At 35.9% G+C, this 27,249-nt stretch overlaps 1 protein-coding gene across 3 annotated transcripts in view; it reads left to right on the forward strand.

Annotated features, from left to right (window-relative positions):
- LOC111155001 (armadillo repeat containing 8) overlaps window positions 1-27,249 on the forward strand; it is a 111,732-nt gene that overhangs the window by 36,852 nt on the left and 47,631 nt on the right. For all 3 annotated transcript variants that reach the window (XR_002641115.1, XM_022514992.1, XM_022514993.1), the window contains exons 3-12: window positions 4,866-4,937; window positions 6,560-6,702; window positions 6,807-6,904; window positions 10,506-10,598; window positions 15,748-15,828; window positions 18,189-18,264; window positions 18,361-18,451; window positions 20,324-20,384; window positions 22,473-22,673; window positions 25,604-25,699. Coding sequence is in view for 2 of the 3 variants with exons in the window: in XM_022514992.1 (XP_022370700.1) it covers window positions 4,866-4,937; window positions 6,560-6,702; window positions 6,807-6,904; window positions 10,506-10,598; window positions 15,748-15,828; window positions 18,189-18,264; window positions 18,361-18,451; window positions 20,324-20,384; window positions 22,473-22,673; window positions 25,604-25,699 (1,012 nt within the window). In the remaining variant the exon portion in view is untranslated. The remainder of the gene's footprint in view (window positions 1-4,865; window positions 4,938-6,559; window positions 6,703-6,806; window positions 6,905-10,505; window positions 10,599-15,747; window positions 15,829-18,188; window positions 18,265-18,360; window positions 18,452-20,323; window positions 20,385-22,472; window positions 22,674-25,603; window positions 25,700-27,249) is intronic.

A 27,249-nucleotide genomic window follows, 5' to 3' on the forward strand; every position in this document is an offset into this window, starting at 1 on the left:
TAGATCCTTGTCTTGTTAAGGGATTTATTTTTTAAGCTTCCTAGTGTTCTCTCCCTTCAGGAAGTGAGACTTGAAGTAATCACTCAAGACATGTATCATATCACATTTTGTTTACCCATCAAATCGTCTTATTAACTGCTTCCTCAGAATGTCTTCTGTCTTAGTGATTCCTGTGGCTGCCATCCTAGTCAGTCTCACATAACCAGATACCTGCATGGATTTCATAATTCTTTCAACAAACATTTATTGAGTGCCTACATTGTCCCAAGGATTGTAATGTGAGGGGAGTATGTAAGAATGAATAATGTAGTCACTGCTCTGGAGCATCCAGAAGTCTAATGAAGGAACTAGATTGCTAAATAGGCCACTATGGTTTGGTTAGTGAATGCTATGATAATCCTACGCCCAGGGCAGTCTTGGGACCACAGAGGAAGGGCATTAGCCATTTAATTGCCTCTCTTGACTCTAATATTCTCTGCATTCCCACCATCCGATACTCATTTTATCTTGCTTAGTCACTGCTTCCTTCATATCCTTTTTCTGATGGAAGCACGATTGCTCTTTTATTCTTCCCCTTTAGTTTGTCTCTTCTTCCCATCACTTTTCTTTATGCTCTGCTAAATGTTCCCACCTTAAAGGGACACTTCTTTTCAACCCAGGCTCCTCGTCCTGCCCCAGAAACATGATGTATTCATTTCTAGTATTGGAAATTCATTCCAGTCTTCTATGAATGGCTTTTCCGTTTGCCCTTCCCATTCACTATCCAAATCCTGGCCATTTCCTAAGGTTCATTTAGTTCTACCATTGCTTTAAAACCTGTTAAGCTTGTCTAATCATTTACTTATCTCAGCCATATAAGCACTCGATTTATAATACAGCATTGCCTTACATTGCTAGTGTTATTTTTATCTCCTCAAGGAGATTGTAAACTCTTCAAGCAACCCATTATGTGGGCTTTTATATCCTTCATAGAACCTAACACATTGTTGAGCTCAAACCTTAACTGTTGAATTTCAGGAGTATATAAGTAGGGCATTTTTCCCCTCGAACATTAAAAGCTGGTTGATATGGGATATATTCCTTTGATCTACTGGGAAAAGTATGTCTTTAATTGAAAGTTAGAAATGCTTTATCGTTTTGTGTAAAAGTGTAGAATTGAAACATGGGAGGAAAAAGGCAATATGTTAGCTCACTTCTTTTCGATCAGTTTGTTCTGAATGCCTGACATATTGGAGGTAATGGAAAAAAACACTTGGCATAAAAGACGAGTTGAAACTGGCTCTGTCATTTAATGTGGAGCTCTGAGAAAAGCCCCAAATCTGAGTCTTAGCTTCCTCATTGGTAAAATAGGGTTAATATTACTCAAGGTTGTGATGAAGATTACATACCATAATGGATATGGAATGCTTTGTAAATTTCAAAGCAATATATAAGTTTTGCATAATTTTGTTATACCCCATCTTGGATGATAGTTTTGAGTTTGTATTTTGCAAAAGTGTAGATTTCTTTATGGTGCATTTTGTGATCCATCAGTAGTAAGTTCTCTGATATTTTCAGGTCAGCCTGGCTTTCTTGCCTCTCAAGAGGACACAGACTTCTATCCTAACAAAGTAATGTGTGTGCTATGATAGAGTACCATAGAGCACCACTGGGACACCTGACCCAGATCTGGTAGCTGTCAGGGCAAGCTTCTTGGAGGAAGTGAAATTATCTAAGGCCGGACCTGAAAGATGAGTAAAGGTAGCCAGGGAAAAGTATGAGGAGGAGAGGATAAGGAAATGAGAGAGAGAGAGAGAGAGAGAGAATAGCTCCATTCTGGCTGGCTCTGAAATTGAATCCTATACCATATTTAGATCTGCTAAAGATGGGTGTATGTGATAAATATGATCTCTTTTAGTTGTAACTGTTTCATAGGAATGATCTCCTAGTATCCCTTTATAGTAACAACTGAATAGAATTTATTTGCTGGGTGTTAACATCTCTTCTTCCTTATGTAGCATTGATATATTTTATTTGAGTCACAGCAGGAATTACCTCCTTTAGACATTGGTCCATTTTATTAATTCTCTTCAGTCTGCATTTACTTTATAACTACGAATTGCCTCCTTCATGTCTTCTTTGCAAACTATTAAGAGAACTGGAAAATTGGTTTTGGAGGGGGTTTTGTTTGTTTTTGTCTATAAAAACATTTACTTTTGCATGGCTCCAGATATTTGGAATGTGTTTATAAGGTAATGTGGGGACACTTCATTTCTGCTTAGTTTAGGAAGAAATGGAGAGAAATCTGGGGGAAATGTTGCTGTAGGGAGCTCCAGAATAGAGAGAGCATCCAAAATGGCACCTGGCACAAAATAGACTCTTAATAGATAGCTGCTAGACAAATGGATGTGCTACATTAGTATTGACAGAACACATTCGGAGAAGGAAAGATGAAAATAAATAAATGTCATACTGCTAAGATAGGGTCTATAAGCTGATGATTAGGAAGTAAGTTTGTATAAGGAATCCTAGATATATAGATCTAGAAGCCTAGATGTATAGTTTCACCTACTGTGCTTTGCTGAATGAGGCTTTGATGTCATATAATTTTATAGTTGTCTGTGAGAACTTGATTAAAACCCTTATAGTAAGTGTCATTCAGCTAAGTCCCCATAAACGAAAAAAGTACTACTACTTATCCCCTGTGAACCATATGGAAGATCTGAGTGATAGTTTATAGAGAGAACTAAATGAGGCCCTGAAAAAAATAGAAACTACGCTCAGCTCCACTGAGCTACTGGAAGACTAGGCCAATAGTCTTTGTCTCAAAACTTGTGAAAATGCCATTCAGAAACTTGTGGCAAGAATCAGCTTTCAGTGCATCACTGCATCACAGCAGTATTTTTCTGCCATAATTGAAGAAAGTAATTAAGGAGAAAGGGTATTATAATTATTACCAGGGTTTTTAATGCCAGTGAATTTGGTTGGTATTGGAAACACACACTGACTATAACATTTAGTTGATTTTTTAAAGTAACTTTTTCTCCTCCTGTTTTCTACTGTTTTTCTACAGTATCATGGTTTGCCAGTTATAGAATTTTTTAGGATCCTAAGTTTCAAAGTTGGCAAAAAAATATCTGGAATACATTAGACCATGGCCACCTAAAAGAGTCAAAAGAGATGCTGGGTTGGGAATGTAGGGGAACTTATTTTGGGATATGAAAGAAATGTGTGAGCTAAGAACTTTGACACTCTATAGTGATGGTCTTAACACAGACCTGACTCCCCCTGTAAATATTTAATGACCACTATACTACTCTGAAATTAAATCTGTAATAATATAACTCCTCACATACATAACTCCAAAAATAATATGATGCCTTCCTTGCTAATAAGGGAGAACTTTTTAAAAAGGTATTTTTTAATGTTTCCATATGTAAATGTTTGGTATCAATAATTCCAGTACTGGGAGTGGCCCCTGTGCTGGGTGGTCTGATTTTCCAAAATGAAAAAACTTCTTTTTTTTTTTTTTAAAGATTTTATTTATTTATTTGACAGAGAGAGATCACAAGTAGATGGAGAGGCAGGCAGAGAGAGAGGGAAGCAGGCTCCCTGCTGAGCAGAGAGCCCGATGCGGGACTTGATCCCAGGACCCTGAGATCATGACCTGAGCTGAAGGCAGCGGCTTAACCCACTGAGCCACCCAGGCGCCCCCAAAATGAAAAAACTTCTAATAAAAAGTATAATTTCCTTTTTATTTACAGGGCCAGATGCAGTACTGAAAAATAAAGTTTTTTTTTTTTTAAACTGTACAAAAATGCTTTCTGTCTAATTGTAAAACTATGGCCAGAAATTTCCACATGCCCTTACAAACTTCTGAAATGCCCCACTGGGGCTTTAATGCTCTCTTCCCCACTTTGAGAACCACTGCTATATCGAATCACATAGTGTTCTAGTGTTTTTTATTAAGATAGCACTACTGACCAATTAGGGTAAGTATTTTTTATTAATCATTTTATTAGTAGTACTAGGCTTATTTTGAGCCATATATTTTTTCTTCACCTGTCCTTTGGGACCAATCAGTGTTTGTGAACCAACTGGCCATTCATAGAGATACTTTTCTTATTCCGTAAGTTTTACCCCTGATGAAGACCTGAGTATAATACTAGAATGAAAAATACTGGTGAGTATGTGAGAAATATAAAAGATTTTTTCTTCCTTTAATCTCTTTAAAAAGGTAATTGGCTGCTTAAGTAAAAAATAGTAACAGTATATTGTTATTTCTAACCAATTGAAAAATAAAATATGTATGACAGTAGGAGCACAAAGACTTGATGGGGAAATGGAAGTATATGCTTGCAAGACTCTTAAAATACAAATGAAATGAGATGCTGTTCTGTGAAGACTACCGTGATAAGTTAAAAGATACATATTATAAATTGTAAAACAACTGCTAAAAAATAATAAAACCCAAAGAGGCACAGCTAATAAGGCAATAAAGGAGATAAAATAGAATCATAAGAAATACTCAGTTCAAAGAATTCAGAAAGAGAGGAAAGAAAGGAACAAAGTCATGATCCCTGAAACAAGGTCAGATAAAATGTGTGGGCCTTGTCTGAAGAACATGCTTTGTATTGGAAGTCTTTCACAAGTGCTTAAGGTATCTCCCACTTTCCGCACTCCCACACTGTGGTGTTTTACAGCCCCCAGGCTCATCCAGTACCTGTCTCTGTTCCTTCTCTTTGGTACTCAGGTGGATTTGACTTTGTCACGGACTTCTATGTTTGCTAATACAAGATGTTGCATAATAAAGTGGAATGAATTGATTACTGATTTTTCTGTCATGTTTCAGCATACTTTACTCTTTTCTCTTCCCCTGAATTCAGAGACATGAAAAATGCTGTAATTGGAAACAACAAGCAGAAAGCCAATCTCATTGTTTTAGGAGCTGTTCCAAGGTATGTTTGCTATCAATTCCTTTTCTGATATTCATACTAAGTTTCTAGTATATTTCTCATTCTCATCCATAAAACCCACCTTTTTTCTGTATTGTCTATCCTTTTTTTTGAAAACCTCCTAATTTTTAAAATAAATGCTTTGAAATATATGAAGCATCTCTTTAGAAATTTTTAAGTATCAGAGAATGGAATATGAAGCAAATGTATTAATACTTCTTGGAAATTCAGGAAGATCATTGGCCCTGCAATAAAAGGATGTGTTGGATAGATAGACAATATACACCAGCCTGATTCTTTATCTCCTCAGAGCCTTGGCAGGTTTTTTTGCTTTGTTTTGTTTTGTTTTGTTTTTTTAAGATTTTATTTATTTGTCAGAGAGAGAGAGCACGCACAGCAGGGGGAGTGGCAGGGAGGGTGAGAAGCAGACTCCCTCTTGAGCAAGGAGCTCGATGTGGGACTCAGTCCCAGGAAATGAGGATCGTGACCTGAACCTGAGCCGGAGGCAGACGCTTAACCGACTGAGCCACCCAGCATTCCAGCTTCGGCAGTTTTGTATGATTGGATAATAATTTCTTAGGATTCTTAAAACCTTTTTTGAATTAAAAAAAAAAAATCCTGCTTGATTTTTAATCCTGATTTTCTTTTTTTAATTTCTAATTTTTAGAATTTGCTGTTTTTTAACTTGGGAAGCTTGATCTTTTTTCTGATGAACTAAATTTTTTTCTGGTAGGTGATGATAGTTGTATAACTTTCTCTTCGCCTTTGCTTCTCAGAACTAAGTTTTATGTGCAGTTGCTGTAAGTTTTTTAATGTTTTGGTTTTTCTCTTTCTTCATTTCTGTTTTTTGATAGAGTATTGATGATCTTATTATTTTTATTGTAACTGATCTCAAATATATACTTTGGTAACTATAAAGCTCTCGGTAGCCTTTCTTAGGGGATAAGTGTTCAGTGTATATAAATGTACTTTAAGGCACATGAGCGTTCTACCTTAAAACATAAAGGAGGTGATCATAAGTGGTGGATGATTAGAGTTTGGGGAATAGTTGCTCGGCAGGCAGGGCTGGAATAGAAATGCGAGGATCTCCTGATTCCCCAAATGGGAAAATTGGAGAAAGACAAGTTTCCCTTGCTTGAAAGAGCTGCGCAAGGACTCTGAATGTTCCCTCTAGGCTAAGCCTCTGTGATTTCTGAACCATACTTCTGGATAGTGCAGGTCCCTTGCTAGTCTAAATTTAAGATCTGACAATGCTTGGCATTGAATATTCTGAGTCTTCATATCCTGGAGTGGCAGATAACATGAATTGACTTTGGGGCAGCTTTGTCTACTTGTAGACAACTTTCAGATTAATAGTTCTGATAAACTCTGAGATTATATATATATATATAATGCTTTTGCTCAAAATGAAGAAAATCTCTTTCAATTTTTTACCTGAATATTCCTTTTTTAAATGAATAGTTGGTACAAACAAATGATCATTTCCTAGCCTTCTGTTAGCTCACAAACCATATTTTTAGTATGTGGGATATATTGGTAGCATTTTTCTGTCACATTACTTTTAGGTAAATTACTTTTGTTTAATTGTTTTAGTCTCCTCTGTTTATCAAAGTCCTTCTTTTTAGATTGTTGTACTTGCTTCAGCAAGAAACTTCAAGTACAGAGCTGAAAACTGAATGTGCAGTGGTATTGGGAAGTCTTGCTATGGGTACTGAAAACAATGTCAAGTCTCTTCTAGATTGCCATATTATCCCAGCCTTATTGCAAGGTATGTAAGGAAGTCATTTTTGTACAAGTAAAAATTAGAAACAGTTTGCAGGGTTTAAAATACAGACTGAAAGGATGAGTCTCATGTCCATTTTCTATTAATAGGACTACTGTCTCCAGACCTGAAGTTCATTGAAGCTTGCCTCCGATGCCTGCGCACCATCTTCACCAGTCCTGTAACTCCAGAGGAGCTTCTATATACAGTGAGTTTTAGAAGTTTTTGAACCACCAGTACATTTCACTAACAGCATACCTCTACTTTTCTCAACATCTCAAAATTCATCATAACTATGTTACAGAAAAGTCTTAAGAAGTATTTCAGTTCTTGCTAATTTGCAAATATCAAATGTTCTAGGTATTATAAAGAAGTGAAAGATAGTATCAGACCTTGAGGAATTTATAAGCTATTTTTTAAAAGACCCATTTTGTTCTCTTAATATCAAATTAAGGCAGTATATTTAATGTACTCAGTTTAGGTTAAATCCAGCAGAGTAAGCTTTACAGAGAATTTGACCTGGATCTTGAATAATGGATACGATTTAGAGAAGTGGAGAGGAAAGAGGCCATTCTAGGAAAGATCTGTGTAAGAGAGAAGATACAGGACAGTGGGCAGAATAGTTAAATATAGGAAGGGCATCAGTGTTTGTTTCAACGGAAGAGGTGAACCAGAAAACAGCTTGCAGGAGGCTTACTTGCCAGGCTAGAATCAGAGAATATGTGTGAAAGAATCCAGAGATCTTTGGAGTCATTCAGTAGTTTTCAAAAACCTTAGGGAGTACTAGGGGATCTTTAATCTATTGAATACATTGGACTTTCTTAATGAGCATTATCCAGGCCAGTATTTTTCATACTCCCTGATCTGCAGTCCACAAATAAGAAAAACATTTTCCATTGTCACACTGTGTGTGTGTGTGTGTGTGTGTGTGTGTGTGTGTGTGTGTGTGAGAGAGAGAGAGAGAGAGAGAGAGAATATTCCTGAGACAGTCTTCACAAAACAATTCCATAAATGTGATACCCTCTGGTTTTAAGTCTGTGCTTTCTCATTTTTAGAAAAATGCTGGTTGTGATTTTGTGAGCCAACACAGAGAATCACAGTGTCATATAAGATATATGTAAGTCAGAGATCTTATCTGGAATCACATTTTTGAATACTACAAGAGCATAAGCAATCAGGAGGCATAGGCAATGGAAGCAGGGAGAGAGGGGCATGTCATGAGGCTCCATAGTCATCCTCCCCACATCAGATACATGCTCCTCTGGCCCATAATGGTACATAAAGTCTGTAAGTGAGGTTCATGGGTCACTTTACACAGCAGGGAGGCTCTAAATTATGAAATATCTCAATTTTACACCTCAGGGATTTGTGCAGTATTCTTCAGGGAGCCATGCCATATAAATTGGTATTGTTCACTACAACAGTTCTCAGAATTGAGCACAGACCACGATTGGCTGGAGGATTTATTAAGCACAGATTGCTGGAGCCTTCTGCCAGACTTTTTGAGTCAGTGAGTCTGGGATAGGGCCTGAGAATTTGCTTTTCTAACAAGTTTCCAGGTAATTCAGAGGCTGTTGGTCCATGGACCACTGGTTTCCTATAAACAGTCCTAAATTGGGAACTCCTTCTCCAAGCTTTATACAGAGAAGGACTCACCTCCTAGTAAATATCAGTCTGTTTCCCTGAAGGTCATATTGTGATGTTTACAAAGAGATTAAACCAGTTACCTGTCTTCTTTACCCTAGAAGTTACTTTCCAACCCCTAGCCCAGTGAGTGAGAAACTGGTCCTGGCCAGCCATTTTAACTCCTTTCTCCTTGCTCTTCAGAATGATTTTATGACCCACTAATGGTTCATGGTACATAATTTGGAAAACTAGTCCACCCAGCCTAACTTTTTTAGACCCAGGGACATTAAGTGACTTTCACAGTGACAGTGTTTTATGCCTCAGAGACAATGGTGAATCTGTGAAGAGTGCTGGATGGAATGATGACAGAGAGTAATGTTTTAGTGTAATTAACTGCCCTCTGTGAGTTGGATTGTATAGAGCCAGCTGGCATAGCAACTTAGATACTAAACTGAAAACAGGGCAGTTCGCTTAGAAGAAGGTAGGATGTCTAGTTTGAAATCCTGTTTATCAGTTGGGTGACTTTGGGCAAATTATGTAACTGTTTCTTGTTTAATGAACTATAAATTGTAGATCTTATAAGACAATTGGCAGAAAGGGGGCAGGTGTGAAGAAACGGGATGAAGCTGTTATTACAGGAAAACCGAGAGATGAGAGAGCAATGGAGGAAAGAAAGGAGGTGGGAATAAGTTCAGGAGCTTAATAGAAGCTTTCATATCATCTTTTGATTGCCTGTTCTTTCTTAGCTGCTACGTGCTTCCCTGTTTTCTGCCAACGGAATCACTGTTTCCCCTTCCTCCTCCATGAAATAGAAATGTACTTAACATTCTCATCTTCTCTCTTCCGTTTCTTTCTACACATTTAGTACCTGACTTCTTTGGGGTTTTCTAAATTTTTCATTTGTTTTTAAACTGCTTGTGATAACACAAAAGGGTTATACTAATAAGCAAAGGGAAAGATTCTGCTTAGAGGGAATCAACTGCCTTTTGTTTTTTCACTTAGCCTTTTAAAGATTTTGGGCATTCTTTTCTTTCTAAGGGAAACCCCATATCTTGTTCATCTCAACAGTAGTACTCTAAAGTTAACTTGCTTCCTTCTGTTGTCTTTTGTCAAAGTGTGGTCTATGGACCAGCAGCAGCAGCCTTACCTGGGAGCTTAGATCCTACTCCAAACCTATGGAATCAGAATCTGTACCTGAGGACTATCTCCTGGGAATTTGCATATACATTCATATTTGAGAAGTACAGCTTTAGGACTATGACAGCATTGACTAGGAGGCTTGAGCTAAGTCTCCTTTTCCTTCTGTGGTTCAGACCAAATACCCTTTCAACTTTTAATTCCCTTTGTACCCTAAGAAGAAGAGGATTCTTGGAGAGCCCTGCAGCAGATTGGGCAGATTGTCCTCTTGTCTACTGCACCAACTTGTATATTGCTAAGTGTCAGCAATAGGCAGAGAATGTGCTCTAAGTGAGGAGTTGATATTTTACAAATTGTCTTGTGAAGATTGAAATTAGCTAACTACAGTCATTATGATTCTTTTTTTTTTTTTTTTAGATTTTTTTTTTTTTTAAATCTATTTGCTAGAGATCTCAAGTAGGCAGAGAGGCAGGCAGAGAGAGAGAGGAAAGGAAGCAGGCTCCCCGCTGAGCAGAGAGCCCGACTCGGGGCTCAATCCCAGGACTCTGGGATCATGACCTGAGCCGAAGGCAGAGGCTTTAACGCACTGAGCCACCCAGGTGCCCCAGTCATGATTCTTACTAGTAACTGATACTTACCGTAACATCTCAGAGATCAAAACTGTCAAGTTTTATTTTTATACTGTAATTCCTCCTTACAGTCTATTTGTTATTGTATATCTCATTAGCTCACATTTTGGTTTCAGAACAGATTTCTGTCATGTCTTTTGAAATAATTTTGTCTTATTGTGGGGATATAGGCTGTTTATGTGGGAGAAATTGAGAATTTCCCATTCTTATGTTTTGTTGTTGAGGATGAATATTGAAGCCCCTCATCCTTTACCTAAACAATTTGGTGATTCTCTTTTTTGTTTTGCTGTGTTCCTTAAAGAGTGTTGATTTACTATGATTAAGAAGCTTGCATATGTGCCTGCTCATGGAAATAGTTAGATGTATTCACAGTGCCTAAGTTCCTTGTTGCTGTGCTCTCTTTTCCTTCGACTCCAGGATGCCACAGTGATACCACACCTCATGGCGCTACTTAGCAGGTCCCGCTACACACAGGAGTACATCTGTCAGATCTTCTCACACTGCTGTAAAGTAAGAACCAGAATAAATGTTCTCTGTAATGTAAAATCTATACCCCCAGGAGATTTGCCTTCTTTGTGTATCTTCCCAGAGATAACCTGTAATATATCATTATGCAGACCTCTGTATATTCTCCCCTCTCCCCTGTTTTTATATATAAGCAGACCTATGTATATATCCCCCTTCCCCTTTTTGGACACAAATGGTAGCATTCCATACATATACTATTCTGTACTTTGTATTTTTCATTTAACATATCTTGAAAGCTATTCCATATCAGTACATAAGAGGCCCCCTCATTTTTTCCTCCAACAGCTGTATAGTATTTTACTATAAAATATATTACTATATCTTTTACTATAAAGATATACAATAATTTGTATAACCAGTTCTCTATTGTTGGACATTTGCCTTGTTCCAGTCTTACATTATTATAAAACAGTACTGCAAAAATATCTTGTGTAAGACATTTTATAAGAAATTGCTGAGTCAAAGAATGTGTGCATTTGTAATCTTACCACATACTGTCTTGTATAGAGGTTGTACCATTTTATACTCCTATCAGCAGTGTGTGATCATAACTGTTTCCCCACACCCTCATTGTTGGAAATTGTTTTAAGTGATCTCATATAAGGAGAAATGAGAGCTTCTTCTCTGCTCTCTGTTGAGAGAAATTTCTGTTCCTAAAAGGATCTCAACCTAAACTGAAGAGTGCTGCAAAGTGCTCCTTACTTTGTTTCATAGTTTACATATGGAGTATAGTCTTTTGATAGCCATGGGTGATTATTTATTTGAGATCTTTCATAATTTCTACACATTTGCCAATTTCTAACCACGTGTTTATCTTCTGATGACTATAAATTTTTCAGGACAGCATTACACACCTACCTATATTTGTAATAAGCAAAGTAAGGAGTTTGGGGAACTGTAGAAAATAAAGGAAAGAGAAGTGAACACCTACATATGAAACCAGGAAGATCATACATGTATACTATTTTAGAATAATTACCCAAATAAATGAAAATTTAAATCACTAGGTTCCAGAAAAAGTACCTTAATAATTTGTTTAACCCTTCCCTCCCAAATCCTAGTAGGCTTTCACAGCCTATTCAGTTCTATTTAAGACATTTAGAATTTAAAGATGTCAAAAATCTTTGAATTTCTCTTCCCAGATTGCTTTGACAGTGTGTAGGTCAACTCATAGGTGCAGGGATGTAAAACACTCCCTTAATCTTTTGAGGTGGGCAAAGAAAGACTTTGAGAAAATGACAATTTTGTTGCCATTTATTTGCTAAAAATGAGCTGAACTTCATAGGGTGTAGAATTTTCCAACAGTAAAACCAAGTCTCGTAGCCCAGCCCTGGCAGATAGGTAAAGGAGGATACTCCAGAACTCCTGTACCTCATTAGAAATCTTTCTGCAGGGGCACCTGGGTGGCTTAGTGGGTTAAGCCGCTGCCTTCGGCTCAGGTCATGATCTCAGGGTCCTGGGATCGAGCCCCGCATTGGGCTCTCTGCTCAGCGGGAAGCCTGCTTCCCTTCCTCTCTCTCTGCCTGCCTCTCTGCCTACTTGTGATCTCTCTCTGTCAAATAAATAAATAAAATCTTAAAAAAAAAAAAAAGAAATCTTTCTGCATCTATACCTAAGTGCTTGAGAGCACAGCATCTAATAGTTACAGTAATCCCAAAGGGGCACTGAAAATTAGACCTGGAGGTATAATTACTACATGTCACATTATTATATTACATTATGAGAAGTTTGAATAATCCCATCTCAGAAGTTACCCAAATAGCTTTTAGAATTACTCATCAGAAACTTCTGAATCCCTTTAGGCTTGCTCATCTAAAATTTCTCAGTGCTTTTGAGCTGAAATCATGGATAAAAGAAAGCCATTAAATCATTAGTTCTTTTGCTGGAGAGGATCTTATGCTGAGCAAGAATTTGTAGGCATCCTCATGCCACTAACAGAACTGAAGATATTATCAGAGAAAATCACCTTAACTAATCTTTCGTTTAGCCTGGTAATTAGCTTTTGCCACTGTAATTAAACAATCAAATTTAAGGGTTCTGAGATATAATTAAGCCTTAGGAAATATTATAGATTTATAAACCCAATGACAATAGCCTAATATAAATATTAATTTTTCTAGATTTACTAGCATGAATCTTTAAAAACAATTGATCTGATGATCTCTGTATAGTCATTAACTATTAAAACCTTTTATTTTCATGTTGTTCAGTTTACATATAGGCTTAAAATAAGATTCATAATAGAATTTTCAGACTCATTCACAACTTTACATATACAGTTGATCCTTGGGACAATGGGAGGGTCAGGGGTACCAAACCCTGCTCAGTCAAAAATAGGCATATACCTTTTGACTCCCCTAAAACTTAACTACCAATATAATCCTAATTATATCTTTGAAATTCTCTCCCTGATGTATTAAGGAGCAAAAAAAAAATAAAAGCTAGTAATATTAAGTTGTTGCCACCTCTTAAACAGGTTACTCAAACTTTTGAGACCTGTCCTTTTTGGAGAGACCTAAGAGAGACTTGGTAAGAATCAAATGATAACTTTACTCTGGTTGGTTCAGCCAATAATTCCATTCTTTGCAATTGTTTTTACACAATCCTGTGTATAACCACAGAGAGGAGGAGGAAGAGCTTCTTTTGTTATAATTATTTCCTGTAATCTCTGGGGCAAAGAAATTCAGGGATTAAAAACTACAACATCTTGTAAGCAGCAGGGAATAGTTATGTTAAATGAATTGCATCGTGCTTGATCTTTTTCATAATATAACTTCATCAGTACAGATATTCCATAAGTGATCTAGCTCTTAAAAAAAATGCATGCAAAAAAAAGAAAAGATGTATGTGGATGGATATTTACTGAAGTGATTCTGTAATAATAAAAGATTGTAAACAATCTAAATGTGTAACTATAGGTACTAACATATGGGTTATCCATACAGTGGAGTAAGGTCAAAAAAGAAATAAGAAAGCTCTTTCGGTACTCGTGAATGATTTCTGGGAAGTACTATAAAGGAATCAAAGGTTCAGAGCAATATGTATAGTATATGTATAGTACATATAGCACATATATATGTAGTATTCTGCCATTTGTGTTGAAATAGGAGAAAGGATATACTTATGTATTTGTATATGTATGTAAGGCTTGAAGAATATAAAACAGTCTGTTAATATCAGGTCACCTCATAGCAGAGGAACAGAGATAAATACAGAGATGGAAGAGCCATGAGGTGCAAGGGTAGAGGCAGTACCCCATCTACTTAGCTATTCTTCTAAGCACTGCCAGTATTTAAATTAGGATGTTGAAATTTATATGGAAGGCAAAAAAAACTTAGTATGCTAACATGTCAGCCTAGTGTAATTTAGGCTTATCTTCACAATTTATTCTAGTTACCTTCTTGTTTCTATGTAAGAAAAAAATAGGTCAGATTCTTAGGAAACCCTTCTTTTCCTAGGTTCTCCATTATAGTCTCCACCACTATCTTTATATTGAATTAGCAGGAGACTCCTGTTTCAAATGAGACGATTCAAGTAAAGCATTTAGAGCAGTGCCCAACTCATAGCAAGTACCCAATAATTAGTACCTATAATTGTAATTGCAGAAGCATGGATGAAGATGAGGTAGGAAGATAAAGAGCATACTTCCATCCTGTGCCCTGAGAATGTCAGTATCTTTAGTTGTTCTAAAAGCAAGCCTGCATTATTCTGGATGGATATGTTAGGATACATATACCAAGCAGGGTATGCAAGGAATTTATCCTCATACTCTTTTAAGAGTTTCCACTGAGGTGGGGCTGGCTTTAATAATGTTCAACAAAACATTGTTTTTAATAGTGAAACATTAGAATCTACCTAATATATGTAATGGGGGTTGCCTGAGTAGAGTGTGGAATATTTTGCATCAAAAATCAGAAACTAGAAGTTAGTAAGAGAAATTGCTGAAGTGTTTTTGTTTTTTAAAGGAGCCTTTTAATGGTATATAAAATGTTCAGGGAATTACTACCTATAAAATAGAATATGGCTGTTTTGTGATTCAGGACTATGAATACTGATCTCCCCACTTTTGTCCAGGAAAGAATGAGGCATCTTCAAGATCATTGTTACTTGGCTGAATAGTGCCTTGGAAAAATTGATTTGAGAGTTTTTTTTTTCCTAGACTAGCAGCTGGTTTTCTCTGGTGAACCCAGATAGGTAGCCGACTTTCAGTGCTGTGTTTTTCTCTTCTGAATAATGATAAGCATAAAGTAGCATCCTTATCCTTGCTCTGACTTCATTATTTGAATGGGTGGGTGGTACATAAAATCAGTGCTTTAGGAGGGGCATATGGCTAGCTCAGTTGGTGAGCATTCGACTCTTGGTCTCAGAGCTGTAAGTTCAAGCCCCACCATGTGTTATAGAGATTACTTAAAAATCGAAAACTTTTTAAAAAAAAAATCAGTGTATACAAACTGTGGCAATTTCAAAGCCTTGCATTAACCTTTAGGTTCTGTCACTTTGAAGATTTCGATAAATTGCTTAGTAGAAGACAGTTGATGAAAAATAAAATCCTGAATTTTCCCATTTCTTTACCTTCCTACTCTCAGAAATGATAACTTAAGAAGAGAAACGAGATAGAAACAGAAACCAAACCATATTCACTTCTATGTATGGAGTGTTGTGTTTTCCACCATCCATAATTCAGACTTCCCTGATGGTAGGTTAAGCTCTGATCCAGTTCTTGCACTTAATTAGTTTTAGGGTTCCTCTGACTAGTTCATCAGTCTAAAGTTGTAAGAATGACTGCTGTTCTCTCTAGCGGCATAGTGTAGGGTTGTGTACATGAAATGCAGAATTCGCAGTGGTTCTGTTGCTGTGATGGTATGTTATTTAAGAACTACAAAGGGCCTGTGCCAGGATAGCTTCTGTGTCCCTTTCATTACTTGGGGGGAAGGTAAGGAAGCAGTAGTTCTACAGAACTGGGGTGACATAAGAAATGGCAACGCTTTGTCTGCCTTGCTTTATTAAGATGGATTTATGCAAGAGAAGTGTAGGTGAGAATTTGTAGTAAATGAACTTTCCTACACTTAAGTAAATGTTTTGTTGGAATCAGTCATTACTCTTTTTAATGTTATGTTCTCTTTTCTTACAGGGTCCAGATCATCAAACAATTTTATTTAACCATGGTGCAGTTCAGAATATTGCTCACCTACTAACCTCAGTATCTTACAAAGTAAGATGTTAAAAATTATGGCCAGATTCTTCTATTTTATTTTTGGTTCCTAGAGTCTTGATATAGATGGAGGCCCACATATCTTATTGCTTTGATAGATATTGTGATCAAGAATAACATTTTATTAATAAAATGGGGCATTGTTTTACCTATAAAATCCTCTTTAAAGAATTTTAAAAGCTACCTTGCCTTTCTGTTTTTTTTTTCTTTCAGAATATTGTGGCTTGATTTGCTATTGATTTTAACAGTCTCTTCTGCTCTGATGTCAGTGTCAAAGCTGCACATGAGGAGGAGGTTCCTTGAAGTATATAGGAACACTGGCTTGCTATATCAGGAAATACTTTGATTTCATATTTGAGACCTGACTTAGCCACAGTGACTCAGATTTAGAACACATACCGACATATACATCAACATTTAAAATGTGTTAGGTATTTCAAAATGTGAAGTCTCATAAAAAGTTAGATTTTTGTCTGATGCTGTGATTTTTTTTTAAATGTGTTCTGTTTTGTATTTTGAGTTAAAAAGTCAGAGGTTTTCAGACTTGTTAATTAAATTTCCTTCATTGTCTTTTATGTATAAGAAAACATCATGATACATTATCAAGCATGAAGTTAAAAATTTGGTTATTGCATTTGTTGTCCAACTAGCAAGTTATAGCAGATAATGGGGCATTGTCTTTACTATGTCACATTAGAGTTGGTATGCTAGCACTTCGACACAGAGCAGAGAGAGAAGTACTCATTTTTGTTGTTTGTCCTCGTGCACTGATTCTAATCTGCTCTGTATTGCAGAGCTGCTAATATCTATGTTTTCCTACTTTAGACACCCAAAGTTTGATCTTGGTGAAGCACTCACAAGGACAGGAATGGGGAATGGAGCCAGCTTGGAGTTAGCCAGAGGGAGGGGGGAAGGAAATATATACTGAAAGCTGCTTCCTCTACCCCGTGCCACATGGAGGCTGAAACCAGTCAGCATTGGCACATCAAGAAACAATTGCTGTGGTGGCTATTTACTGTTCATCCTCTTCTCCATCTTCTATCTTCATAAATTCCCTCAGTTCTCCCTCCTTTTCTCTTTTCTTTTCTTTTCTGCACCAAGCTTCCTTATCTACTATAATAGGTTATACATTGTGAAAGGAAAAAGGTTTTGGTAACATTATTCTTTAGCCAAGGTTTGCTCCGTTGTCAGAGTATCATTGGCAGTTTTAGGTCCCATATTTTAGGTGTACACATGCTGTGCTACAGATCATTGCTGAGATGATGGACAGAAGTAATTCACACTTTGAGCTACCTATCCTACCAATTTCGAGTTCCCGCATAAGAACATCATATTGTAGACTTAGGCTTGGAAGTGAGGATTAGATTGTCTGGTGAGAACTAAACAGAAAGAATGAAAAATAACTGGTCTCAAAGAAGCTCCTGCGGGTTGTAAAATATATTGTATGTAGTCAAGGGTTTGACCCCATGTTATGGTCGCAGACCAGTAATCTAGTTTTGAGGAATGTAACACAATTTATAAATGTTTTTGTTGTTGTTGTTTATTTAAATTCAGTTAGCCAATGTATGATACATCATTAGTTTTTGGTATAATGTTCAATGATTCATTAGTTGTGAATAACATCCAGTGCTTTAAAAGTTAAATTAAGGGGTTCCTGGTTGGCACAGTTGGTTAAAGCATTGGACTCTTGGTTTCGGCTCTGTTTGTAGTTTCAGGGTCATGGGATCAAGCTCTACGTCAGGCTCTGCGGTCAGCATCGGGTCTGCTTGGCGCTTTCTGTCCCTCCATCCTTTCTCTTTCTCAAATAAATAAATAAATCTTTAAAAAATAAAATAAAAGTTGTTAGTTTAGTCCTTTCCAGATTTTTACTGTAACTTTGTTTCGTTCTGTTCTCTTTGCCACAACCCCATCCTAGACACTACTATAAGACTACACTTTTTTTTTTCTTTTTTCCTTTTTTTGTCTTCAGTTCTCTGGTTTGTAGTTTGGGGAGCAGAAATGTCCCACTTGAAAGGCAGTTGGTAATTAAGTGTTATTAAGCTCTCTCTGGCTTACCAATATTATGTTTTGTACATTGTTCTTTTGAATTTGATTAGGAATTTATCTGATTAAATTTTAGTTGTGCTTCTTCCTGTTTTTTCTTTTCTTTTACTTCACAGTTAATTTTAACTCTTTATAATTAAGTTTAACTTACTGTATTCCAGATATTCAGGTGTTATTTTTATTCCCTTGAGGCCTTCTTTTAATATTTTAAGCAGATTTAAACAGTTGTTTCTTCAGAAGAGTTTAGATTCTGTGACATTAAAATTCATTATTTGCAAGATCAAGATCAATGCATTTTTTTTTGTTTATTGTTACAGGTTCGAATGCAAGCACTGAAATGCTTCTCAGTTTTAGCTTTTGAAAACCCCCAGGTATCGATGACTCTGGTAAATGGTAGGCTGAAACTTTCAGTGGCACCTACTTGATTTGATTTATGAACTTTGTAGATTTAAAGAATTCCTTAATTCTTGTTGTTTGTTTCATTTCTAGTTTTGGTTGATGGAGAATTGTTACCACAAATATTTGTGAAGATGTTACAGAGGGATAAGCCTATTGAGATGCAGCTGACATCAGCAAAATGGTAAAAGTCAAGACAATGTGGGAAGAACAACAGTGCTTTATCAATATGTTAGAGTGTTTTTGGACAGCCCAATTAGCTCACCTCCAATCCCCATCTTATTTTGGGATTTGGGGATTTGCAAATCATGAGGTTGTCTCATGTTTTCTTAAAGGGGTATGAATTTTTTACTCAGCATACTACTAGTGGCATGCAGAGCAGCAACACTCATGTAACAGCTAAGACTTATCACAGAAAATTATTTTATTACATTCTCAACATACTCTCCTTGTATTTCAGTTGAAATAATATAGAATTAGATTTAACTAACAAATTTATGCTAAGAATTAAGGAAAATATAGAGTGAGAATTAGTTGAAGTTGATAACCAAGGCATGATTTCAGAGAATATGGCTTCCTCATCTTTAGAAAAACAAGACCTAAAATTCTCATAGAGATGCGACAGTTTATAAGATAGTTAAGTTTTTATTAGTACAAGTCCTGGCACATATAAGCATTCAATATATGTCAATTCTGTAATTATGAATACATTTAATAGATAGGTTGAGCACCTGCTGTGTAAGATTCTTTGCTAAATTAATTGTTCCAGTATTTAAGAATTTGTGGCTGTCTAGTATTTTAGACAAGGATGAGGAATTTTCAGGGAATTACTTATGCACAATGAATTGTTTTGTTTTGTTTTTAGTATATTATTTATATGCTTGGTTGCTTTTTGTCTTCAAAAACCTTTTCATTAAGTAAGATAAATGCTCTCGTGGGACTGGTTTAAAAAAATGTGGTAACAAGTCTTAAGATGATAACAGCTATAAACAATTCAATCCTGTACAGTCTAAGTAAATTTTATTGATTTTTTATAGCTTTCTATAGAAGCCAGAATATGGAATGTTTTAGCTCCCTCTCCCCAGCTTACTGAAGGAATCTAATCCAAGAAGGAAATTCATTAAGTTTCTGAAGTGTTCAGTACCTGTTTAGGGAGTACTGAGTAATTTTCTTCTTCAAAGACAGGTATCATTGTGAAGGCAGATTCTTTTTTAATAGAGCCAAATCATTGACCAGTTGTCAAAGCCATTGCTGACAAACTCTGAAGAGTTATTAGTTAATTTCTTATGGCTACCACTAAGAGTTAAATGCTTCTTTTGTGATACTTGTACTACTGGTGTTGGAGTTAGAATATCCCAGCTTAGCTTAATTTAATCTTAGACACTTTGTGAGCTTTATATTTTATTTTTAACTTTTCCCCCCTTTTTATTATGGAAACTTTCTCACATGAAAATTTTAGAAAAAAGTATAAGGCATCAAAAACTAATGTGCTACTATATGGTGACTAACATAATAAAAAATAAAAAATAAATTTTTTTAAAGTATAAGGAACTCCATTGTCCCTGGTATATAGCTTCAAAGTTTATCTGCTCATTAAGCCTTTTTTTTTTTTTAAAGAGTTTATTTATTTATTTGACAGAGACAGAGACAGCGAAAGAGGGAACACAAGCAGGGGGAGTGGGAGAAGGAGAAGCAGACCTCCCGCCAAGCAGGGAGTCCAACGCAGGGCTCAATCCCAGAACCTTGGGATCATGACCTGACCCAAAGGCAGACACTTAACAACTGAGCCACCCAGGCGCCCCAAGCCTTTATTTTTAAAACAATTTTGTATGTGTTTTTGAAAAATACCTGACTTACTGTCTTTATATATCAGTTAGTTGGTTTTGAGTGTTAAATTGGTGAAACCGTATATGAGGTAATCTGAAAACCTTCTTCCTCAAGATAAATAAGAGTAGCTGTCTTTTTTTTTTTCTCCATAAAATCCTAAAGGCAAGGAATTTTTCTTTTAAAGCTTTAAAACACAAGCAAAAACTTACTTTCTGCCATCTTATTCCAGTTTAACTTACATGTGTAGAGCTGGAGCAATTCGGACAGATGACAACTGTATTGTATTAAAGGTGAGCTAATTAATTCTCTCTAAACACATGCAAAAGTTCCCCCAGTCGTAAGTGTTGAATATAAATATTGATATTCCCATTTCTTTTTTTCCTCCTATTTCTTTTTATATGTAACTATGGTATATGTGCATAGCATAAAATAATATTAAAACAGCATGCTTTTCTTTTTAATGGCATGCCCTGTAGTTTTAAAAAATTGCTTTTTGATGTGTTTTGAGAGGCAAAGTGAAATAGTTCTTTTCCTTGTCACACCTTTTTCATCTTTATGGAAATTAGGATCTAGAAGTTGTAACAGTACATAAAATTCAGGTGAAATAGAAAATATATTTTAATCCTTGATTTTCATCAAGTTTGCAATGTAGTTTTATAGGAAAGCAGTTCATTAGCTCTGTAGACAAAGACTTTATATCACCCTCCTGGCAGATAATCAAAAGACATAATGAAAAAAGAAAAAGTAAATAGCACATGAAAACCATCAACAACATTGTGACATGTCAAAAGCAACTAGAACTCAGAAAAACCCCAAGTAAGAGACTGGCCCTAGAAGTTACAAGTCTTGAATTCTGGTTTCAGCATTCCACCACTGACTGGCTTGGGTAACCTTGGGTACCTCCCTTACTCTTTTGGTGCCTCATGAAAATGGAGGCAGTAATTTTTGCTCATCTATCCCACAGGGTCATTTTGAAAATAACAATATATTAAATATATTAAACATCTTATTAGCTACAAAGAACAAAATTAAGTAAATAAATTGGTTATGTTTCATTTTATGATTGCGATTTTATGCTCATTATCAGTGCACAGAATGAACCCAAGGATAAAAGAGCAGTAATACTAATGTTTGCTTTAGTCTTTGGTGAAGCAAGTCAATTAATTAGAACTGAGGACCCACTAAGTTAGCAACATTGTGTAGAGTTCTAAGGGCTTCCATGCAGGTAACCTTAGTTTATTTGCTCAACTGCTCTACCCCTTCTCTTCTCCCTTATTTGTAAAACTAGGTTAATAGCATCTTCTTCATGTAGTAGTTGTGAGTGTTAAATTCAATAATCCATGAATTTATGGTATTAATAAATATTAGTAACTGTTCAAAAAAAATAAGACTTTCCTATTGGAAGCCTAGGGTTGTATTATAAAGCCTGCACTAGCCTGATACGATATCATTAGTGAACAATGAAGTGGTAAACTCTATGGTGAAGATATAATAGGAACTTAGAAAAGAGCATAGCACAGACAGTAATTGAGGAAGGCTTCCTATAATTACAACATTTTAGTCTCCACCTTTGTGGTGTTGTTTAAAATGTGCTCATCAGCCTTAGAAATAGTAAATACTTAGAATTTTTTTATTGAGGACCTAATGTAGATGAGTTAACAAAACAAGCACCAGGATTTTTGAAGGACTGCAGAAGTAAAATTGGACTAGCAGGTATAGTCACTCTAGGGATTCATTTACAAAACCTAGGAACGACTGATGCATTTCGTTAGCATTATAGGAAAACTCATAGAATCAGTAATGGTAAGATCCCTGAATTTTTAAAGCTGTATTTCGGTTTTGCACCAAAAGTATTGATCACACCCCAAAAATAAAAGTCATCCCAGTCATATTATTCACTAAAGAAAAGATAGCATACTTTTTCTGCAGCAGAATTGTTCCTGATTAAACTGCTGGATGTCTTTTATCAACTCTCTAACCACCTGAGCTAACTGGCCACTTTGCTAGATGTCTTTTAAATAAATAAATATATGGATGGGACAGAAACCTCAGACATGATTTATTAGGGATTTGTAAATGTCCTTTATAAGGTTGTGGAATAAAGTTTCAGTTTTATCTGTCACAAAGCCTGATTAGAGTTTGCATTAATGTGCTTTGATTGTATGATTAGGGTGTAGTATGTCAGCACAAATGATTAATATACACTGAACTTTGTTTTTACATTCCAAAAAGCCTTTCATTCTCTGAATGTTTATTCAAACATTTGATCAGTAACATGACTGCCAATAAAAACCATTGCATTGATTCAGTCACTATATGCTCTCCATCAAGCTTTTGCCTTTACCACAAAGCAAATAATTAATTTCACTACCTTCCAGACACTGCCTTGTTTGGTTCGAATGTGCAGTAAGGAGAGGTTGCTAGAGGAGAGAGTTGAAGGAGCTGAGACACTCGCCTATCTGATTGAACCAGATGTTGAACTACAGAGAATCGCTAGCATAACTGATCACCTCATTGCCATGCTTGCTGATTATTTCAAGTATCCCAGCTCAGTGAGTGCCATCACTGATATTAAAAGGGTATGTTCTGTTTTTCTTTTCAGCAGCTGAAGCAAGGGATTTTTAAGAAGCTTTTCTTACTGCTCACAACTTTGAACCAATTGATAATTACAGTTCAAAACCCTTTTAAATGAAGAAAATCTTCTCCCTTTGATAACATAGATGGTGCTATGGGTTTTTTAATCCAGTTTGTCTTATGTGTTCATTAGAAATTTGTCACTAAGCAGGTAATCAGGAAGGAAGAAAATTACATCCCTAATTCTCAACTAAAACCCTAAAATAGTGGGGTATCTAAACTGGGTATTGATATTATATCAACTTACCCTGTTGAGGTTCCCAGGATCATCTCTCTTGTTAAATTCTTGTTCTTTACGTCAAGGGTAATCATCTGTGACAGGTGATGTGAGTGGCCTTATTTTAACTCTTCCACCACTTTCTCTTTTGCTATCTTTACTAACTTTTGTCATCTTTCCTTCAGTTTTGTACTGTGCTTTGGGCCTGCTAGTATCAACTAAAGCACTGTTTAACCTCTAGTTTGCGACCATCAAGAACCAGACTGCGCTTTTCTCAAAGTTTTTCTCAAGCTGTAAGTTCTGTAGAATAGTTAGGTATTTCTTTTGACTTTGTTCTTCTCAGCTTGTTTGTCATATCCATTTCTCTAAGTATAAGAGAACAATATTCAGTTAGTGAAAGTTTATTTAAGGGGGTCATGGTAGAGAGAGCATTGTCTCCTAATTAGTAACCAGTACTGTTTCATGAATGTGACTGTATTTTTGATGCCAGTCATCCCAATGGTAATTTTTTTTTTTTTTTTTTTTTTTTACTTTTCTCTTGACCTCTCCCATGCCCTTGAGTTTCCTAAAACTTCATTTGACAGGCAACTGTTCATTTGGCATTTAACACTGAAAACAAAATGAACTCTTAAGGGTTTATCTTTTTCTTCTAGAATGGCCCCAAAGTAACCTTCTGTGTTAGTGATATTAATAATGTACACTGCCCTCTATGAATTAAAGTTAGTGCCTGCTCTTCCTTCAGTGTACAGTATTGTTCTTCCAGTATAGGTGATGGGTGACTTTGAGCCAGCTACCTTGTCTGTTTTCCCTCTAGCCACTTGCTCACATGGACACCAGTATCTCACTGGTACAAAGATACATGAGCAAATCCTAAGAGTGACCTCATGAACATCTTTAGTTGACCATCCTAGCAAGGCAAATGGGACACTTGGATGGACAGGAGAGTGAGGAAACATAGTTGTAAGAACTTGTACCCTATACCTGTGTAAATCATTTAATCAGTATATAGAACATTATTCCTCTGTTAGGGTTTTTCCATTTTATTTCCCTCACAGAAAACTAGAATAGTAATAATTTTTTAAATGATCTTTTATACCAAACCTTGAATATGTTTGTCATCTTTATTTTTGATGATGGGTTATATAGTGGTTTCTGACCATAAAAATATAGATACTAGACCCATAGTGAAAAATTCTTACATGTTAATAAATGTGTGATTTTCATGGTATATGTTAAGCCAAGTCCATATTCTAATATATGTTTTGACTTGAAAGTATTTAAGACTTTAAGAATAGATATTTTAGAACTTATTCATAAAAATGAGTGTTGTATATTGGGGAGTTACTCCCATAATTCATCATTGCCTGCTTTGGTCAAAATACTTTTGAAACTACTATTGTTGTTACTTGGCTTTTTTTGGTTTTTTGTTTGTTTTTTTAATTACATTATTTGAGAGAGAGAGGGAAAGAGAGCACGAGTGGGGGGAAGGGACAGAAGGAGAGGAGAAACGGACTCCCCACTGAACAGGGAGTCAGACATGAGATCACGACTTGAGCTGAAGACAGACACTTAACAACTGAGCCACCCAGGCATCCCTGTTGTTGTTATTTGTTACCCTAAATAATGTTACCCAGCTAGATTTATTTCCCCATCTTCATATACCACAGTCAGTGACAATTTAATAAAACTCTTAACTGATGAATTTAGGGTTTTCTACCTAATATGCCACTTAGTTCTTTATTAGGAAGTTTCAAAATAAGATCTCAGAAGGTTATAAACAATACTTATATCATTGCATAAAGATGAACCTTTTCAAGGCAACTCATTTGGAGTGGTAGTCATTTGGATGAATTAGTTATAAATTATTTACATTATCGATATGCCTTATATATTTACTGATTTGTATTTAGTCAATGAAAGTGTCATGAGAACATGCTTCTATTTCATTTTTGTGGTAGTTTAATGATAAATCAGTTGTACAGAAGAACTGATAACCTAGCCAGTTATGCATGTGGAAAGATAGCATTTAATTGTTTCATACCAGTGAGTAACCTTAAACTTATCAAAAAATCTCTGAACATAAATATCAGATAATTATAATAGATAACATAGTAATGACTACCATGGTGTATTGTTTATTAAGGATTTTCACAAAGGTTTTCCTCTTTCTAAAATCTTGTTAAATGCTGAAATTGGGCTAGCACTGCTCTTAGTGTTTAAGAAAATCTCCTAGAGACCTGGTTGCAGCAGTACTCACATTATCAGCTGTAGTCTGGGGGCTAAAAAAGCCCGAGTGCCTAGTTTTTGAGAGCTTTCAAAGAGCTGTTGTAAGCAAGCATCAGTGCCACTAAAGCTGCCATCTGGGAGCACTACGTTTTTAAGGGTCAGAGGTTCACAAAGACTTTTCATATACCAGTGTCAAGTGTTATGGTGTTCACTCTTAGAAGCACACTGCACACATTCCAGGTCATGCTGACACAAACACAGCAAGGTCTTAGTCATACATGAACAGAACCCAGAAGTAATCAAGAAGTCAATGAGAGCATTAATATCTTAATAGTTCAAATTTTTTTTTCAAAAATTTTTATTTCTACTCAGTTTTATTGAAAATTAGGTTTGTGGACTGAGTTGCAATATACCTTTTTTCCCCTTCCATAGCTTGATCATGACTTAAAACATGCTCATGAACTCCGCCAGGCTGCATTCAAGCTCTATGCCTCTCTAGGAGCAAACGATGAAGACATCCGGAAGAAGGTGAGTCTGGGAGAGGGGCGTCCCCCAGTCCTGACAGCCAGCAGGCAGGGAGTGACGTCAACCTGAAAGTCGTGGTGAAGAGCACTAACAGTGACTGTTTGAATATAATAAAGCAGAGTGACTAAAGGCATAATTGAAGAATGAATGGGACCCGGATTTGGGGGTTGTTTGTTTTTAGAACATAGAGTGGCATGGCCGTGCTGGAATGACAAATAATTGGTGTGCTTTTTTCTGTCATTAATATGAATTATTATGTTGCACATTTTTGCATGTGTTCTGATAAAAATCAATTCTAGCACTGTGAAGCTTTAGACACCTTGAAAGTTCTAACACTAGAATTGTAAATGTTATTTATGGAAAAACTTTCCAATGCCATTGAGAAATTCAAATCTTTATTGTATATTGTTCTTTGATATGTGGCTTAGTTATGTTTTGATTTTTTTTTTTTTTTTTGCTGCTGTGCAAGTTTGATGTGAATAAAATCTTTGTGGAATAATGATTTTATGTTTAGTGAGTGGTCATCTGAATTTTCCAGTTCCCAAAAAAATGTGTCACTGGTCTAGCACCTTATGTTACTACAGCCTAGTCTAACACTGAACTCGTGTTCTTTATAGAATAGTTCTAAGCAGGGACTAAAAGAAAGTGATAAGCTCTGACCTGGCTGCCTCCACAAACCAAAAGGCTGGAGCTTACCACTCAAAAAAAATACATCATCTAATAAATTTTACACATGGCTTTTAGGAACATCAGTAAATTGGTCCACATAATCTGTCTTGATGAATTATAGCAGAAAGAGGAAATTGGGCATTATTTACTGAAACATGGTGATTATACTCCCATCTAAAGCCCTGTGAGGAAAATCAAAAAGTATTGGGAATTTACCATGATTCAGAGAAGTACTTTGGGCTTGTATAGAGAGAAATAGGGGAAAAACTGTAGGTTTATTGAAATAAATTGGAAAGGAACCATTATTGAAGAAAATTGAAATAATTGATTAGATATGTGAGTAGCTTTGATTTATAAATCAGTGCAAAAAACACAACTAAACTGAATGCTTTCCATGTATCTCAATTTAGTTCAGTTAACAAGATGTTTTTGACTTGAAGTGTTTAGTAAATATCTATGAAAATCCTTTTTGACACTTCTTTCATTTGTAATCTGTTACTTCAAGGCAAATATACTAATGATCTGATATTCCCTATGTGTAAGCATGATTTATGGATGTTGATATTGATATGTTTCATTCAGCTTAGGTACATGGTATATTGCAGGGGAAGAGGCTTTTATGGCAACATAGAGATAAAACATTTTTTAAAAAATTGACATGGACTGTATAACTTAAATACATAATGATTTGGTTTTAGATGGTTATTAGGCCCATTGGGAAGAGAAGTATTTTACCTATTCTTTTAGCTCAAGAAGGCTGTGCCATGGACTGAAAGGGAGATAGATAGATGGACCATAATGGGGGGAAATAGGATGTCCATTTGTACTTCTTTGTACTTTTTTGTTAATAAACTATTGTTTTGGAACTAATGACTTAATTTGTG

Source organism: Enhydra lutris, unplaced genomic scaffold, assembly GCF_002288905.1.
Source record: "Enhydra lutris kenyoni isolate GAN:26980312 unplaced genomic scaffold, ASM228890v2 scaffoldscaffold39, whole genome shotgun sequence".
Taxonomy (NCBI): domain Eukaryota; kingdom Metazoa; phylum Chordata; class Mammalia; order Carnivora; family Mustelidae; genus Enhydra; species Enhydra lutris.